A 20,008-nucleotide genomic window follows, 5' to 3' on the forward strand; every position below is an offset into this window, starting at 1 on the left:
TCCATTTATATTGCATAAAGGCACGACGTATACAGTGCCCTATAGTGTGATTGTGGATAAGTGTGCTGGTGGGTAGTGCGGTAGTCAATAGTAGACCATGGGCTTCTGTCCACTCGGTGGTACAGCATCAGCCAGTATCTACAAATTTCAAAGAGCCAAAAAAAAAAAAGAAAGAAGGTGCTTCGCTTAAAGTGCCTCGCAAGCCGGCCACTCCGTGAAAGACCTACTGCGTCTTTGTGCCGAAGCCTGCCTCGGTATCGCGTGGACAACGCTCGGCACGGTCGGTCTGTTTGTCGCAGAAGCAGTGCCACGAAACTACAGCATGCGCTTCGTCTTGTGTGCCATCGAAATGGGGCGCACAGCACCTTCAGAGTGTTTCCCTCCGAGAACTTCAAAACCGACCGGAAAATAAATAAACGCAATAGAAGTTTACGAATAATCTCACGGGAAAAAAAAAGCTTGGTAAGCTGGATGGCGGAGGGATGTCGTTTCCGCAACGTACCCCGCCGAGGCCATCATTGTAGTGTAGCTGTCTACAACGCTTCTGCAAACTTTCGCTTCTATTCCCCGCCTACCCCCCGACCATAAGCAACGAACAGTAAAGCGCTACACGCGTTCTCTTACATGCATGTCGCCTACACTTCGCGCCAGAAAGACGCGGGGGTGGGGGTGGGGGATAAATAAATAAAGCAAGAAGAAAGGAAACACACCGTACAGAAGGAACGAAAGCGCTCGTCCGTCAGAAAGGTGTTCGAGCTGAGGTGTTAAACGTCGCGACCGAGTGTCAATCACGCGCCAGCCCGATAATGGATCACCGAAGCTGCGGCGGATCGACGGCAGGCGGTGGCCCTGTCGCCTTTCCTCCCTCCACCTGCGCGCTGCCCTCCTCCTCCTCCTCCTCAGTGCCGCCCTCGGGCGCGCGGCACAGGGCGCTTCGAGGGCACTCAACGGCTCAAGCCGTGAGTGCATGCTACGGTACCCGACTGTGAGGAGTCGCAGATTGTTTCTCAGCGGTGGCGTTGCGCCGACCGAGCAGCTTGTCGCTGTTGTTTGTGCTGCCTCTAACGCATCTAACGCCTCCGCGCTTCTTCACCACCCCCCCCCCCCCCCAACAAACGTCACCGGCGTGTTCTCCGCCCGACCTCTCCCTCGCATTATGGCACGACCCGTTTTGAAGCTCCCGACGGCAACTTAGCACCGGCCCGAGTGAGACGCAGATTGTCTCTCGACAACCGTTTGTTCATTTGTTTTCTTTCTTTTCCTTTTTTCGCCTCTGAAGGTGCTAGTTGCTGCGGTGCCGCTGCGGGGCAGATGGATGGGTGATCGGATGGATGGATGGATGGATCGGATTGGATCGGCTCGAATACACGCGCACGTCGGGTCAAACTAGCAGACGAACGGATGCACACACACACAGCAGACGGACAGACAAGCCTATGGGGGTCGTGCCGCTATTTCGCACCTCGGCAACGAGCCGTGTCCAATTTACGGGCGCTCTTCGCAGGTTTCCGACGACTCGTTGTGTTTGTTTCTGTTGAGTTCTGCGCCGTTCTCTCGTCGACTTCCCACAGATGCAGCCGACCCGATTACTATCGCTTTTTGTTTTCCATCTTGCTTCGCGGTGCGTGTCTCTATCGCCCGCTGCGAATGTTTCGTCACTATCCAGTTTCTCGGTTATCCAGAAGTTCGCAAGCGAAAAGCAGCCGTCTGCATGCGAACAGTGTATACAGATGAGACGGAAGATGCTCGCTAGGTGGCGCTGCGGGCGACAAGAAGAGAGGAAACCGAGAACGTGGTTGTTCCACTCCTTTATAAACACAACAGCTAGCGCTTCGTCGAGCGGCAGCAAAAGACAAAGCAGGTGGTTGCGGTGCCGGTGCAGCTGAGAATGTCGGGCGAACAAGAGCTGGGTGGCTGGCGCGGTTTTGTTTCCTTTTATTCGAATGGTAGAGCGCTTGCCACGCAGTGAGACCGAGTTGCCAAAACTATGCAGTCCGCTATATTGTGGCGCGATGTAATGCAGAGCAGCATACAAGAACCTAAAAGGCAGTCGATCATACAAGCTTCATTCACAATTACCTATATATATTGAGTCTTCCATAAATAGAAGCGCCAGGTATACAGGAGTATTGCAGTTGCTGTCGCTATCCAGCTTCTCCTCTCCCATTTTGTACAGAGGTGACATTTTCGAGTGGATTCAACTTCGTTTAACTCTTGCGAGGATTAAAATCCTGGTTGATTCGCAAGCCGCTACACGCGTCGGCTACGGCGATGTTCTGAAGAAATGTCGATTTTGCTACAACGCAAGGGTGGCACCCACTGATCTGTGGTGGTGTCTTCCGTCAACGCCACGGTGGAACGTACCTTTACCCCGTAGCGAAGACAGATGGCGCCGCTATTCCGTTTCAGAAAAATCGCCATTTATGAGCGTCGTCACTGCAGGTACCACCCATTTCACTTTATTGTGAACGAAACAGTAATTCAATGCTCGAAAACGTGGTACAAAACTGAACCAGCTGCTAAATTCCACCTCTGTGCAATCTGAGGGGAAATCAGGCAGCGGTTCTGCCGGAAGAGGGTTGTACATCTGTTCAAGAGGTTAATAATCTCACGCTAGCGTCGACCGACATAGAATTGAGGTATGTGCTCTCTACGAGAGCAGAGTTGCACAAAGGTCCACCATCTTGCTCGCAAAATGAACCATTGTTTTGAGGGAAAGCCACACGTCACGTTCGCAGTAGCCGGGCTCGTCGGTCAATGAACTATCGTAGTCGACCTTAGCTAAGCACGAGGTCGCGGGATCGAATCCCGGCCACGGCGGCCGCATATCGATGGGGACGAAATGCGAAAACACCTGTGTGCTTAGGTTTGGGTGCACGTTAAAGAACCCCCAGGAGGTCCAAATTTCCGGAATCTCCCACTACGGCGTGACTCATAATCAGATCGTGGTTCTGGCACATAAAACCCCGTAATTTATTTTATTTTTCAGCTAGCCCCGGTGGTCTACCCGCTTTATTTGGGACAATCGAAGGTCACTTCATTACAAACTTGCGCGTATCAGCTATGGTATATAGTTGCTCAATTTCTTATGAACGAATAGACATATTCCGTTGCGTTTGCTAGGTCTTCGCCTATAGCGGTGCATAATGCAAGCCCGACGAAAACTCAGCACGCCCCAATGAAATGGGAAAGTATTCATCCAGTTCACACTAAAAGAAAAAAAATTAAGCTGGACAGATAACGTAAAAGGTCGGGTACGTAACCGGCGCACCATTATAGCTACAGAATGGGTGCCAAGGGAAGGGAAGCGCAATGGAGGAACGCAGAAAACTAGATGGGGTGATGAAATTAGTAACATTGTATAGGCGCAAGTTCGAATCAGCAAGAGGGAGACAGGGATAATTGGAGATCGAGGTTTTCGTATTACAGTTTGCTTTAAGATTAGGCTGATGATTATATAGTTCGTATGCCACCTGTGGCCAATCGTTTTTCAGCCACTTTCATTTCTATTAATTTATCATTTCTTCAATTCAGTTTATAAGCACAAGCAATTTCCCCTATACTGTCGTTCAAGAGGTTAATATATATATATATATATATATATATATATATATATATATATATATATATATATATATATATATATATATATATGACATGTTTATAAATGATAAATGTACTGGACACGCACCGGAACGCAAACCGATGTAAATCTTTCAAAATGCCCGCCGTTGTCCTGCAGTAGAAGCGCTCGCGAAAAAGTTCCTGGGCACGGCCCCGTTTCCACTAAATAGCTTATTTCAATGTACAATATCGAGAGGTCCACTGAAGCAGGTGGTGCGCTAACTGTTGCTTGGGCGTTCTACATTTATCACACATCTTCCGCTGGCTTTATATAATTACGGAACAAATGCTACAGGTGAAAAGTGCGCGCACACGGTCGAGCTATAAAAAAGGTATTCTTCTCGGCAAAGTCTCATCAAGGTTTCTTCTCGTGCGCAGCAGGTGAGGCTGTACTGAACCTCACACTGGCGTAACGCATCGCAAGAGTGCGCAGAACAATGAGCCGAAAAGTTACCGTTAATGGGAGAGTTAACTCACCGTGTTTTACGAGCGTTCCCCGAATTCCGTCCAGCGCGTGCTTTCTCGTTCGAGCCAAGCATTTAGATAATCGCAGCCAATCTCCGCGGACTACAACGAAAGGTTTTCCAACTCGACCTGCCCGTGACCGAGTGCTCCTTGTCTGTCCTTCGCGGGGTTCAGTTGTTGTCCAGGACGTCGTCGAACGCAAAGAGCATGACTCTGGGGCGCTTGTGGTGTTTCGTCGGTTTTCTCTGCGGCGTCGGCTCAGGTACGCGTATTCACGTACTCGGGAATGGATGTCGTCGCTCCGGACACGCGAAAGCTGGCGACACTGTCCGTTTCCTTTAGCGCGAACTTGTTCTTGATTTTTTTTTTTTTTTATATATATAGCGAAGCATTCTTTGCAGCATTCCAGGCACTTAGCGGCAGTTAGGTACATGTTTCGGTATCGACTTCTTTAGGGACTCTTCAACAAAACTTAACGTCTCCTTCGGTGGAATGCGTGACATGGACTCCTAGCGCAGAATCACACTGCCCTGCCTAGTATATAGTGGCAGAGTCGTTTAATTTATTAGGCCCCAGACGCACGCCTATTTCTTTTGTGCCAACGTGAACTAACCCACCGAGCCGACTAGTCCATTCGTCACGTCGTACAGCAACAGTGAGCTTTTTGCTGCGTTGCAATCACCTGCTTTGTTCTGGAACGCAAATAAAAAAAAAATCAGCTTCACTTCTCTCTGGAAGCGAGAGCGAAGCCACAGACACAGGGATGCCACGCGCGAATAACTGTCATCCTTAACACCACTCGTGTGCGTGACGTCGCATAGCAACAAGTTGGTTATTGAATCGACAGAGGGCGTGCTTTGAGACGATGCGCGACACTGCGCCGCCTACAGAATCAGTTTGATTTTCCCTATCCATCTATCCTGGCTGTAGCGCTGCCACCTTACCGGTCTTCCACCGGCATGGCCGGTTTTTTCCTTCACAGTGCTGGCTACCGGTTCGACCCCCAGACCGCGCAAGCTTGCCCTTTGCCGGTTTTCTGGTTCTCCTCTAAGTATCCACGTAACTTGCATAGCAAGTGTTCTGTCGGGCGTTCATCAAACCGCGAACAACTGAACTGCTGCAAGCGGATTCAAAATATAATTACTTAAACTGCTCGCTGTCCTGAAAGTGTCGCCTTATCTCCAACTCTGCTATTTCTAGCAACGATATTTAATGAACCAATTTGGAAAAATTCTTGTGGTAGAAAGCTCCCTAGAAGGCACGTAACAACTTCCAGCGTATAACCAAATTTGCCATGTGACCTAAAAAGTAAAAAAAAAATTTACTCAGGCCAGTTGGAAATTTCCAACGGGAACGAATTGGATATTCCCGATTGTGCTTCGGCACACCCAATGGTAGAATGCAACAGGTCTAATTGGACAAGTTGGTTTTTTTACACAATTGAACCAAATAGGTCTTTGAATTGGACTCGTTCGGACCAACATGAAAAGCAAAAGAAAGGGAAAGAAAATGAAAGACTAGATGGGCCCTAAGCTTAATATGACACGGATATACTTCGAGTCCTTTCGGGAAGCATACTCATGCATGAACACACTACGGATATTCTCTTCATTGGTATGCCCAAAATTCACCACTTCGCCATGAGAGACACATGTCGGGTGCCATATATATTAAAGAAGTTTGGCTGACGAAGTAGAGCCACTGGTCCATGAGAAATTTGCAAAATTTCAAGACAGATTTTCAACTTGACAGAAAGCTAAATGCTTCCTTTCCATGAATCACGCTAAAATACAATGGTCTTTTACTTGAAAATTTACATTATAATTGTGTTATTCTTATTATGATGATTATCAACTATTTTGTTGTTTCACGACATTACTGACCTAGTGATTTCCAGTTCGGTCCAGTCGGGACCAATTGGCATACCAAGCTCTAGTGATGTACAACTGGAACCAGCTGGACTTCTCCTGATGCCCAATCGGAACCAACTGCACTTCTCATCAAGCCCAACTGGAACTTGGACTTCCCATGATGTCCACTTGGAACCAGCTGGGTCCCTCCCATTGAAAAATTCTACTAGACTCAATGGCTTCTCTATTTTCTTTTTTTTTTTTTTTTGACTGGGTGGTGAAGGGTCTTTTAAATCTTTCATTTTCATTTTTCTTTCTTCACAGCTGTCTTCCATCAGTACAGGCGCAACTTCTGCTTCTGCCCGATACGTTTTCTAGGCGAACGCACCCTATTGGCCCTTATCGCTTCACGTGGCCCGTCGACTTTGTTCCGCATGAGCGAAATTGAAGCACATTGTTCGTGCATTTGCCCATACACATCCCCGGGCTACGGATACGTCGCTCAGTGGGTTGTTGGCTTTGGCCACTGATCGTTTTATCAACTTTTCAGGATAGGCGACTCGCCTTCACTTCACTTTCCCCTGTTAATAACAGTTTCACGTATCTTTTCACGGCTTTCTCCTTCTACACTGCACAACCCACCACCTCAGCAGGATGGATGGATGGATGGAAGGTAGGAGCGTCCCCTTTTAAACGGGATGATGGCAGTTGCCACATGCTCAGATTTTTTTTTTCTATGTTGTGTGTTATTGAATTTCTCGATTTTCTTTAAATACGTCTTTCTACTCTTTTGACCTTATGTCACCTCTCTGCTTTTGAGCCACCAATCCTCCTATCGCCTTTTGCTAATTTCCACCGCATACTTATTTAGATGACTATTATTATCTCTGAACCCTAGGGCCTCAGGAAGGGTGGCTGTGGCCGCATCGACATCGGGCTTGACACCATCACATTTTAGCATGAGGTGTTCCATTGTTTCTACATATTTAGCACACACAGTACATGTGTCTTCTTCGTTAAATTTCTTTTTATAGCTCCGTATTCTAAGACATCCTGATCTAGCATCAAAGAGTAGGGCACTGGATCTTGAGTTATCATAAAACGATTCCTTCCGGATCTGCTGTTTCCAGTATCGATATAGTTCCACACTATGCTTCTTTTCCATTGAATTTATCCAATTTTTACCTTCCGCATTTTTAACCTGTCGTTTAATGCTCTGTCTTTCTTCGTTCTCGTGTCTGGCATACTTACTGGTTAGCTTCCTAGTTCTTTTCCGCCAGTGCGAGTCAACCCGAGCGCTGCTGCCACCTCTCGCACTGTCTAGCAACTACAATGTACGGCCTGTGGCCTCTGCGATTTGCTCCGGCGGATCAGCTCCGAGGCGCCGCCGGAGCTGATCGCGGAGGCCACGTACGATCTAACGCCCTGCGCGCAACACTTCTGCCATCTCCCGGCCTTCTATCTAACTTCTCCAAAACTGTTGCGGAGTAGTCTTTTCTTAGAGCAACGAGATGGCGCTTTCGGCGGCGCGCCCGGCACTGTTTACGTTGAAAGGGCGTTACTGTGAAACCATCGCCGCTTCCGCCCTGCCACTATGCGATCAGCTGTCGGAAATGCAACTGCGAGATCTTTGATGCCCTGTGGTCCATTCATGCTCCAAAATGTGGAACGGTAGATGGAATACTTGCGCAGTAGTTTGCGGCAAGAACGGCGAGTGGCATATTATGGAATAGAATGAATCTGTGCGGCCAAATTCACTGACCGCTGATGCACAAGGACTGCCTGTCTGTGATGCCGGCCCTCCACGATGCAAGCCTTTCCTCTAGGATTAAGATAATAATAACTGATCCGCCAGCGTTGTATCGCTAATCCCAAAAGAAATTACTTGAACGCAGGAACACCGGCAAGAGTGAGTTCCGCTCGCTGCACAGTGATAAATGAAAGAAACAGAGCCGCTTCCTGGTATAATAAGTTTATCGCACGTTATCTACAAACAGGCACCCCACATCACACTTAAACTTCCGCCCAAGCTATCGTCCTTGTTATCAAGAATAAGTGAATGGACGCACTCTCGAATCAATGTGCTGAAGCATAAGTGATGGATGACGGGGCGCTGAGCACGACGTCGCGGGTTCGAATCCCGGCCACGGCGGCCGCATTTCGATGGGGGCGAAATGCGAAAACACCCGTGTACTTAGATTTAGCTGCACGTTAAAGAACTCCAGGTGGTCGAAATTTCCAGAGTCCTCCAATACGGCCTTCCTCACAATCAGAAAGTGGCTTTGGCGCGTTAAACCCCACACACACATATATATATATATATATATATATATATATATATATATATATATATATATATATATATATATATATATGTATATATATATGGTAGGTAGCATAGCACGCTGTGTCACTCTGGGAGCGGGACTTCTTTCTTTATTTATTTTTACGCGCTACCACGATCATTAGCGTTCAAATTTTGAGTGACATCGGAAATGGGTACTATTCGGTACTATATATGGACGCAGCGCCCTGCCTACTCTCTTCAGACTTAATCGCAGCAGACACGTAATCGCAGCAATATTTAATATACTGTTGGCGCCTTCTGGTGCGACCACTAGATGAAAAGTGCTATTGCCGCAGACAACGCGCATTTCCCGTTTAGTCTCGAAGGTATAGGCAAATGCTCACGCGCTCGCGTGGCTTCTTTTCAAGCACTCATTGGTGTAAGTGCATGCTACAAATAATTACGACTTTGCCAACAAAGTGTTTATCCGTTCCTAATGCTTTATTTTAACTGTATTTGCGAATGATTCATAAAGCGCTGTTTAAAAGCATAAACCTACTAATTAGGTGAATATTAGAATGTGACCGTTGCTTTATATTATTGGTAAACGAGGCTGTTCGTTACTCCAAGTCACTGCTCGAGTAATATCCGACATTCAATTCGCTTCCTTTCCCTTATAGTAATTACTATTCCGTTCGTTTTTACGTATCCGTAGTATGTACTGGTAGTAATTGATAGCTAGGAGAGTCCTTGGCCTTGCAATAAACGTAAATTCGGCGAGTGACCTTGATAGCGATGAATAGTATATTTTTAATAGTAGCAGCACTCAGGCAGTAGCACTTGCCGTTATGTTTTCTCTTGCGATATGTTATCCTGGCAGTAGTATACTTTTCTCTGAAGCAGAAGTAGTCTAGTAAAACATGTTGTTGGGCTAGTTGGCGCATTGTATTTAGGAAAACAACAGCCGAAAAAAAGAAGACCACAGGAAACATACAAGAAGAAAGGAAAGAGGCTGGAAAAAGCCTCCTTCCTGTCTTCTTGTATGTTTCCTGTGTGCGTCTTTTCTTGGCTGGTTTTTTTCTTAAATACAGTAGCAGTAGTAGTAGTAGTAGTAGTAGTAGTAGTAGTAGTGGTGGTGGTGGTGGTGGTGGTGGTAGTAATTGCAGTGTACATTCGTACTGGCAATAACATTTTCGCTTATACAGTAATCTCAGTGGTAGTAGATGAAGCAACATCAGCGCAAGCAAGTAGCATTAGCGTAAGCCAGTAGCGTTCAACTTAGCAGTAAGTAAGTAGCAGTGACTTCAATAAAGTGCACAATGCTTTTTTTTTCCAGTTATGTGCTCTCTTGTTTATGAGCTCATTTCGCCTATTGTATTTTTTAGTATTGTTTAGTATTTGTACTGGAGTGGCAACATTATTTTTCATTGTTTATTAAAGGAACTGTATCGTTTTTCTTTTTCTAATATGCACATTCCAGACCCTGTTATTTTGTACAATGCTTTTAATACTTGTATAAGATATGTATACATTTTTCCACTGTCAATTAATAATGTATGTTTATTATGTTTTTTTATATGCTCTATATATTCTTTTAATCTTATTGTAACGCCCCCCTTACCCAATGCCTCCTACGAGGCCTGTAAGAACATTGCTAAATAAATAAACAAATAGAAAAATAGTAACGAGCCGCGCCAACCAATGGCATTCCGTGCATGGCGCAGTGTCCGGTCAGCGAGCCTCCTGCAACCTGCCCCTGGACATGGGCCACTGCGTCGAAGTGAGCACCATGTATTTCTACGACAAGTTCGCGGGTACGTGCCGACCTTTCTCTTACGGAGGAGCCGGGGGCAACGACAACCGCTTCTACAGTTTCGGCGACTGCATGGACAGGTGCCACGACGTGGGCTGACAGCTGCGCCGTGCTGGGAGGCGTCGTGCTTGACGCCCTCTCTGCTGGACAACCGTACGAATAAAGCGATCCACCTTATTCGGCTAACTATAGATGGCTTAAATAACTGAAAACGAAGAGAAGAAGGTAGGGCCCGACGTAGCCGGGAAAACGCCCGTGTTTCCAATGAATGACCATGCCATGGACGACAACTCCGAAATAAACTAAAGGCTGATCCGCGAAAGACTACACGGCGGAAAGCCCATGCCGGGCCAAGTGCCGGTCTGCCGATTGCGCTCTGTGGCACCGACGTCCGCACCATTGGTCACCAATCGCCCCTTCCGGAGCGCATTGATGAGACTGCGCTAGTAAGACGCGGATACCATGTCAACGCGCCATGATGATGCTTTTGTGTCATTCACAGACACACATATATTCAGTCAGTCATTCGGCGCATCCTATCCCAAAAGCGGGTGTAAATGAAACAGGAAAGAATTCCGAGATTAGGCTAAGCATGTTGGCCGCTCGTGGCGAAGTCCAGCAAGCTCACAAGTCGGGGTTCATGCGTGCTCCTTTTCGCGGGCAAATCTAGTCTACAAAGAAGTGTATCCTTCACGAGCACTCATTACTACCAAATAGTCCCGGAGGAAGTGGCGGATGGGGCAGGTGGAGACGCTGGATTCCGGCTGGCTAATGTCGTCCTCTCTGTGGCTGGAATCGCCCTCCTCTGTCCGTCTGCACCGTTGCGTCCTTCACTTGGTCGGAACATTGGGAGTGCAATTAGGGATGCAAAACTATGGATACTACTAGTGACACTATCCGTATTCTAGTCTTTATCGAACCGTGGATAGTACAAAAAACTATCGATAGCTTACTACCTATATAGTACAATCGAGCGTACTAATTACGTTAGTACTTTGGATAGTGCATTGCCCATAAAGTAACATCAGGCGACGCGCCACGCGTAAGCACTGCGACGTAAACTTGATGACATCTCGCTGTTCGCAATTTCATGAACTGCAGCGTTAGTAATTGTCACTTATCTAAAAATTTTTGGTGCTAGAATATCGCTAGCCAGGAATCGCAGTTTGACCACCCTGTCAATAGCGAAGGATCGCCATGCTGGCGACAGTACAATCGATATTAATACTGTAATGGCTGGTTTTTGTCACACTATCGGTAGTTTCATATCTAAATACAGTAATAATATGAATACTCACATCGATAGTAATAATATTGATAGTCTTTCTTGCACTATAGATAGTTGCAGAGAAACCGATACACTCTAAAAACAGTTGCACCCACTGAGGTGTATATGTGCCACACAACAAGAGTCGTCATCTGGCTTGCGTTTCCTTTCTTGAAAACGCCGCCCTCGTTACTTTCCCGTTGAGAATGCTCTGTCATGCTGATAAGACGCATGCCATTCGCGACTTGGAAGTACCGGGCTCACCGCGTTAAAGAAAGGAAATGCGGACAAGACAGATGACGATTATCGTTGTGTGGCAAAGGGGTGTAATTTTGCTTACGGGTGTAGAGCCAATTTGTTGATAATTTTGCCCTCGTCACTGGAGTGCAAAAAAGCCTTCCCGATCGCTTGCTGCAATGCGGTATTGTGGCGCCATCTGGCAATCCTAATATGTACTCGGCGAGCGACGGCTGTTGCCTCGGAGATTCCAGTGCTGCCATGGACCACTGCGTCTTTTTCAGCCCTGCTGTTCACCTATCGCCCTGTCAAGAGAAGAATTTCCGGATTTTCCCCTTGCCCTCCCTTTTCTCACTTTTTGGTGAACATTTAAAAAGAATTGTGGATTGATTTCTTAAAATAAGTTTGGTCCAGTGGAGGCCGGCGTGCTGGCGGCGTGCTCGTATCGAAAAATCTGCAACGCAATCTGCATCGGAAACCCGAATTTTAAGGCGAAGGGTTCTTTGCCTGCTTTCCCGGATTCCTCGCGGCTGCCTAGTTGCTGAGTGCTGTTCGGTCGGCCGCTTTCTAGGCGTATGTATTGCCGATATATATGCGAATGTTATATGAAACTAACAGCTAAGTGGCTTAAGCAACCTTTGTATGTTGAGCGCATGTGCGCAGCTCTGTCCTGCGTAACATAATAATTACTACATACAAAAAAACATTCACCGACGATTCGATTCTTATTTCCTAATGCTAAGTTTGAGCGCAGCTGTATACGTGTTTTCATTTCGCGATATACTGAGGCAAACAATTTGAGAGAGACAGGCAGCAGACTCGGCGATCGTTGAAAATCTGATCTGCGGGTCAAGCGCATCGGCTTTTATTCATGACTCGTCAAAGGTCCCAGTGTAATCGCTGGTGCCGCGTCGCTTCGAGAAACTATGCGCGATGACTTCTACAAAAGCTTTGCGTGGTTGGAAACCTCGGAAGCAGATACCACGCTCGAGAAGTTTCATTCTAGGGACTTCACGAACCAAGGCCACAATTTCATAGGTCATGCAAAGCCTATAGCGCCTACTCAGACTTCGAAACAACACGAAAGAGAAGATGAACAGTAGCCACACCTGGCAAAACGTAGTGTTCCTCGCTGAGGGTTCTGTAAAGCGCACGTCGAGCTGGTGCCGTGTGTGTGTGAAGTGATTTTAGAAAAAGGAGACGGAAGAGATTAGTGCAGCGCCGTAACTGTTTCTCACAGGAGGACACCTCAACAGCACTTCACGGGGAAGGGGGATTGATTGCTTGATTGATTGATTGATTGATTGATTGATTGATTGATTGATTGATTGATTGATTGATTGAGTAACTTTTATTTTACAGTCCTGCAGGGGGGAGAAAAAGATGAAGGAGAGAAAGACAGGACGAGATGTAGCCATGCGGTATACATTCATACATTGACTGTTTCCCCACGCAAAAGGGTTTCTATTCCTCGGTTCGCTGTCGTTTGAGAATTGTGTAACGACACTTCAGGGCAACCAAGATACAAGGGGCACTGCCGTAGCGCTACCAGGCCAAGAGCACGCTTCAGCTCCAGCGATCGCCACGGAGGGCGGGAAATAAGCCGCGGCGGGTTCCAGTATGAAGCACATACGCGGAGCTACCGTTATTTGGCCGTGTCATTTTATTTCCGTTTATTTATTTTTTCTTCTAGGGGCATTCAACGCGGCTAAATATTCGATCTATAAACGTAGCTACAGTCAGCGACAAACACAGTTGAAGGGTCCCTGAAGCGCTTTCTGCCGTGCGTCTAGATACAGACGGTATGTGCGCTCCAGGAACGCTTTCCTCCCAAGAATTTCGTGTCAGTGCGCTAGAGTAGGACAAGTACGAATGCTTAAGCATTACCCTCCCCTCAAGCCATGCCGTTGCCCCTCAGCTTTTACACCGTGCGCCCATCGCTACGTCCCGCCTCCTGCAAGAGGGTACGGCAAGGGTTATCTACTTTGGGTTGATTCAGTGAATCGAGCGCGTTCTCGCGCTTCTTTCCTGCGCAGTTTTTATCGTTAATGAAGCCTGGCCTACGTGGAGCGAAATTGAAAGACGAACTGAGCGCTGGGAACGCAGACGGGGCGGCACTGCGCACAATGTTCGCTGGCTTTTTTTTTCGTCTTTTTTAACGCGACAGCGTTAAGGAGCTCGTGTCGCAGAAAAGCCAGTGTCGTCGGCGTCGGTGTCGGCGTCGTTGGCCGTGAGCGATAAATCCCAGCAGGCACTTCATGAATAAAAAGCAACTTGCAAGATGCGCTGGGTGGGAATCGAACCAGGGTGTCCGGAGTGTGAGACGGAGACGTTACCACTGAGCCACGAGTTTTTTTTTCTTTACTTCCAATGTGACAACACAAAACAGAGAAACCAACACAAAAATGTTAAACGCGCCAACCAGTAGCTTGTTGACGCGACATTGCTAAAAACGAGTTGGATGCTTCAAAGCGGTACAAAAGCGCCTCTAGTGAACGCGGTGTTGCCTTAGAAACGAGCTGTTTTAAGGCTCAGGCGTGCGTCGCTTGCTCAGGCGCACATTTCGTTGTCGCGCCGAACGCTGCGTTGCTCGACGCTCACCGCGTCCGATACGGGGCGCGTAGTCGCGGCGCCGTAGCCCATTGTCTTACACCCCTTGGCGGGTCGACGGGAACGCTGTCGCGTTGCACTCTTGAAGGCGAAGCTTAAGCGTCCTCCAATTTTTTAAATGCTAGATGAATCGAAAAGTAGCGGATGGCGTGAAGGGCAGGCACGTACCCAGGATATTTTTGTTCGGGGTGGGGGGGTGGGGGGGGGGCAACCAAAGGTAACTTCTATGCAAATGCGGAGGGGAGGGGGTACCTTTACTAATACAAATGTGAATAACGTCCACCATTCGCCATAAAAACGCGTAAACCCACCAAAGAGAAATTAAATAAGGCGAATGTTACAAGTACGCCCGTGCGATACACCTCTCCTTTACTTGGCAAACAAGGAACTACGTCAAATGGACTTGCGCAGGAAAGAAGCGCAGGAAATACAGCTAAGAACAAGTAAAGAAGCCACGGCTAAAATAAAGATTAGTTTAGTAGAATACAACTAAAAAAATAGCAGTTGGCAACCAAAGCACACAGAACGCGAAGAGTCGTGTTATTTCGCCAACCAATCACAGAAGCAAACAAAATCGTCGCCATGCGACCTTTTCAAAATGGCGTCGTAATTGATACCTCCGCAGCGTGTGCTATTCTTGAAGAGTCTTTTCATCAGAGGAAGCAACGAGCTGTGCAACAGACATGGACAAAGCGTATGCGTGGAGTCTGAGCATTTCACGCTCCAAAAGTCTGCGGTGCCGTTCATTTCACTGCCGAACCCGTTTTACTCATGAAACTTCACTGCCAACTGAAGTGAAACTTGACAATAAATAGTTGCATGTTATTTCAGTTCAATAAAGACTTAGGCTTTGGCCGTTCCACTATAATAGGCGAAGAAAAAGTTTTAAATTTACGCGCTAATAGTTTTATTGTGGTTACCGCCTTATACGGGTAACAGGAAAAGTTTGAAGTACGAATTATTTGCAGCCTCGCGGAGGAACAGTGGCTGGCGGTTATGAGAGCGCGGGCTTCACTGTAGACTTATATTAATCCGACTATAGTAGCGCTTATTGACTTAGCTCTAGAAGAATCATAGAGAAATGTATATTTGCCTAACAATCACAGTTCTTTTGGATCCCTCGTTTATGCTCTACCAAGTGCCGCAACCGACTCGTATCGTTATTTGGAAAGTTACGTAACGATGCGTGGTTGCCAGTCCCGTACAACCGCGTAGAGCACAGGACGCTGCGGTTCTAGACGTACTACGCCCACCGCGGAAGCTTAGAAAAACACTTACATAAGCACCGCAGAGAAGTGGCTACGTTAGGTGGCTCGTATGATAACTGTAGAAGCGTCATTCAGAACACACGGAACTGTTCTTCACTTCCTTTTTCTGTTCTACTTTCTTTCCAAATAACAAAATGTTGATCCATAAATATTTTCATAAAACAACCGTTAAATTTGATTATTTTCGCTTTTCCTTCCTGTTTGGTTGTTGCCTTGGCTCTCTCCTTTAGTGGATCGGCTAATTTCTCAACTCCTTGCGACTCTTACTTCCAGTTGGCAATCTTGCGCGAAAAGAGCTCTACATTTAGGGAAGGAGCAGACGAGTTAACGGGCGACAGTCATATTGCCTATGAGTTTAAGGGTTATTGCAGGGTTTGATGATGGACGCTGTCTCGCATTATTTTATTTTTCACCTTATCTAACCCATATCACGGGTATATGGTTCTGAGGATCTGTCAGCGTCGCGGCGAGCCGTCACTCGAGGAAATAATGAAGTGAAAGGAAAAGCTAAGCGCAACTGGCGTTTTCTGCGCCGCAACTCGTTCCACGTGCATAGACCGGCTGACCACGAACCGAATCCCTTTCCTGGTCCCTGGGTCCGTCTAAACCAAGAAGGTTGAACTAACGAAGCAACAGCGATGCGCGTGACCGTCGAAAAGACGGTGACAACTGAATGCATCTCGGGTTAATCTCGAGATGCATCTCGAATGCATCTCGAAGTAACTCTATAGCTGAAGACAGCGCCTTCTTCTTTTTTTTTTTTTTTTTAGAACTGCGGGTGACCGCAGTGTTGACAAAGTAGGTTGGCACCGACATTAAAGTGCGCCGCGCTCACGTCTCCTAAGCGTGTGGTCGCTGCACTACCCTCCCTGCACACACAAACGGTGCAGGACGAGCGTAATACAGCGCTTCAAGTTAAAGAGAAAATTAAATTATGAGGTTTTACGTGCCAAAACAACTTTCCGATTATGAGGCACGCCGTAGTGGAGGAGTCCGGAGATTTCGACCACCTGGGGTTCTTTAACGCGCACCTAAATCTAAGTACACGGGTATTTACGCATTTCGCCCCCATCGAAATGCGGCCGCCGTGGCCAAAACGGACGAGTTGCCGTAACATCCACTTGACCTCACAAGATCCCCCTCTCGGTGAATCAGCTAGTGCCGAAGTCACGTGATAGGTGCCAACGTGTGGCGCCATTCCGACTTTCTATTTCCGAAAAGTAATAGTGAAATACTGATAGCGAAAGTCCCACAGACTTTCACTATCAGAATGGAACAAAGTACGTCATGATCCGACAAGCCGGCGCAAAGCCTTCCAATTTCAATCATCAATGATCGCCTATCACAAGCGTATTACTTGAAGAAAATCTCAGAAGATGTGTTCTGTTTGGCCTATACCGGAAACGTAGAGCCCAAAATGCACAATGGGGCTTCTTTAACATCCGCGTTAACAGAATCACTGAACGCATGTTATTGCAAACATTTGCAGCATCGGATAGACCAATTCTGAGACTGTACAGTTAGTTTGTCCTTCGTCTCCAGGTACTCAGTGTAGAGTTCTCGCAAAATTTATTGAGAGCCTAACCAGCACCAGCGCCATAGATAATCTGCCTTGCGGACGCGCGCTGCAAGCGAGTTGAAGCCGAAGAAGAAGAAGAGGAATATCGAACCGGTCCACAACGATTCGAACTCCTGTCAGCGAAAGGTTTCTGGAGCATCCTGGATGGCATTCTTGGAATCGGCGCCGGTATGTCGTACATCATTATTAAACACATTACAACGCAATGAGCCAATCTTGAAAAAAAAAAGCACCGGTCAGCTCCCGACACTGAATTTCGTTCCATGAGTGTCCAGCGGTTTCGACGTGACACGCTCACTATCGGGATAGCAATTCCACGGACGCCCGAGGCGCGCTTGCTCCCCATCGCGGTTCCCGTTCTCGGCGTTGTCGTCGCCGTGCTGTCGTGGTATCGACGGCGCATGCGCGTCCCGCGTGTGGAGGGCTAGAAGGTGTTCACAAACGCCCAGTGCATTTGGACGCGAAAAGCGACGAAGCCAAGTGGGTCCACGGTCACGTTGCGCTCGATCAGTCGGCTCTGTCAGAGCTGCAGGGCGGCGTTCTGGCTTCCTCTGCTGGCGCGAGCGCTGTGCAGAGAAAACCATCGCTCCTGCTGTGAGCAAGCTGGGTGCAAACGACACCTTGGTGCATGCACTGGTCCTAGTTGAACGGACAACTATCGTTAAGGAGAACTATCGTTAAATCTACCAAATCCTTCCTCTGGCGAACGCTGATGGCTTTTCTTCGGTCTCACCTCGTGCGCCATCCAGGCGCGACGGCCGCAGCATAGTTGGTGGCGCTTCCTATCGCGCCGTCTTTATGAAATGCCTTCGGGGCAACACTCATCTCGCTATCGCATTCAATTAAAAAATAAAGGCCTTCAGCGAAGCTGCTTTTGTTTTAGGAACCTTGACAGCGACAAATTAATTAGCGAGAAAGGTAGCCTATCGCAGGCTACGAGCTATTTGAGTAACGTTGATAGAGAAACCAATATGTGAGAAATGGCTCTATAGGTAGGCTGCACAGACTTTAGGCTGAACAGGCCTACCCGTAACCTCGATTGCCGAAAGTAGCTATCGCAGGCGGTATTGTTCGCAAGCCCTGTTTTTCAGTGCCCCACTGATCGATGCAGATAACCTACACATGGCTCTCACTCGCACCTCGATAAGCGATCAGATTTGTAAAAGGTCCGTGTCACTCTTTTACTAGGTGATGCCAAGGTATCGTTAAGGAAGGTTGATAATGCGTCCATGGCAGCTACCTTCAAATCCTGCTCCGGCGTGCACTGATGGCTTTCCAGCTAAATCGCCTTATTCTCAAGCCGTAAAGTGAAGAGATTTGCGGCGTCGGTCTGCGCATAAGCGCACCCGATCATCTGACCATTCGCGCGGGTCTTATGCAAGAGCACGCTGTCGTAAGAACCAGTATTCCAAACGGGGCAGATAGTCACAGCAAGACGCGTGCTTGAAATGACGAAGAGTGGCAGAATAAAAGATGAACTAGGAGCCTACGAGGGCAAATCGCATTATCGTAACGTTCCCTCCAGAAATATGTAATGGTCTACCACTGTTGATTACTTCTAGGAATACCTCTTTAATCACCTCCTTCACATGCGAGTCGCTCGCCAAGCATACCTCGACGTAAAACTCTTGCTTGGGTTTGTTGGTTCATGCTTGAAGTAGTAAAGGCAAGGAGCAGAAGACCAGGACTCAAGAAGAACACAAATGACAGGACTGCGCCAGTCCTGTCGTTTGTGTTCTTCTACTTGAGTCCTGGTCTTCTGCGCCTTGCCTTTACTACTTCATACCTCGACGCTTTGGGGATATTTAAACACTCTACAGCGACATGCACTGGGAGTCTATTTGGCTGCATTCCTAATAATCCTTTCCCGCAGTCAGGGCGACGCATGAAGGTGACAGCACAAGGTGACTTGCCCCCGTCGTCGTCTTCTGTCTCGGCGAAGTTTATGATGACTACACTTTGTATTTGCACACGTCCTTCTTCGCAGATATTTCGGGCGCGCTCACAGTTATCGTGGCTTGGTCAGTATTATGTTCTATCGGCGGGCCTGCCACACGCCCAAGCGAGCTTGTATGCCCCCACGCTTACATTCGCTTAATCAGTCTATAAGATCTTCGTCGAGTGATTGATTTCACGATACCGGTTGGCATAACGTAAAGATTGTTATCTATTGCTTTTCCTCTTCGCTCTTCGTTAGTAGGTTGAGCGGCGCTCGACCTACGTAATCATTATGATCGGCCGGCCGTGACCGGTAGTTAAAAATACAGTAATAGAATCTATCCAAACAAACCTTACAGTGTACCGGCCATGTAACGCCTGTTTTGCGGGGCATAGAAAACTATAGGTTGAATGATTTTTTAAACACGTTATGCAGGAAACATCGACGACGACTGTCAAGGTAAGCGAACACCTCTCTGAATTCATTGGATTATTCGTGAAAATTGCTCCCGCACCGTTACTTCCCTATGCTCCGCAGTAATGGCTACCCACACGTTGCTACCCAGACTCGCGTTATTGGCGCAACGTTCCTCGTCGGGAATGGCCGCACACGTGTTAGCCCCGAGCTAGTCTCGCGTCGCTTTTTGATATTCGGTGCCTTTTCTCCACGCAGTCGTTGCAGCCGCATGCTGAGCCGCCGCTTTCGCCTAACCGCTAAGTTCATTGACCCCTAGCGTGACGTCAGCGCCTCTCCGACCAACCAGTGAGGTCTGGAGACACCGGCACCTTTCCCAATCCCCAGCGACCTACATTCTGCCAGCCGCCTCCGCCTCTTAGGCAGCCTTTCCCTTCTCCCTACGCTGCTACTGTCTTCACATTATACAAGCGTGGTGGAACGGTGGAACTCCGACCGCACACCACGAAAACGTGGGAAAGCGCGAAAGAAACCTATTCGCTTTAAAAGAAAACTAATGTTGGCGCTCTTTGGGCACACCTGGCTCTTGCGCCATCAAACATCCTTTATTACCATCATCGTCAAAAAATTCTATATTCTATCTCGTGCAGGCTCG

General features: G+C 47.6%; 1 protein-coding gene across 4 annotated transcripts in view; it reads left to right on the plus strand.

Annotated features, from left to right (window-relative positions):
- LOC142587198 (kunitz-type U19-barytoxin-Tl1a-like) overlaps nt 1-10,210 on the plus strand; it is a 137,421-nt gene extending 127,211 nt beyond the window's left edge. For 2 of the 4 annotated variants that reach the window (XM_075698072.1, XM_075698073.1), the window contains exon 2: nt 9,951-10,210. In XM_075698072.1, coding sequence (XP_075554187.1) covers nt 9,951-10,138 — 188 coding nt within the window. In that variant the 3' untranslated portion in view covers nt 10,139-10,210. Of the gene's footprint in view, nt 1-1,117; nt 1,207-4,246; nt 4,352-9,950 lie in introns of those variants that run through there. The other 2 variants (XM_075698075.1, XM_075698071.1) reach the window with 2 other exon arrangements.
- The last annotated feature ends 9,798 nt before the right edge of the window (nt 10,211-20,008 follow it).

Source organism: Dermacentor variabilis, chromosome 7 (assembly GCF_050947875.1).
Source record: "Dermacentor variabilis isolate Ectoservices chromosome 7, ASM5094787v1, whole genome shotgun sequence".
Lineage (NCBI taxonomy): Eukaryota > Metazoa > Arthropoda > Arachnida > Ixodida > Ixodidae > Dermacentor > Dermacentor variabilis.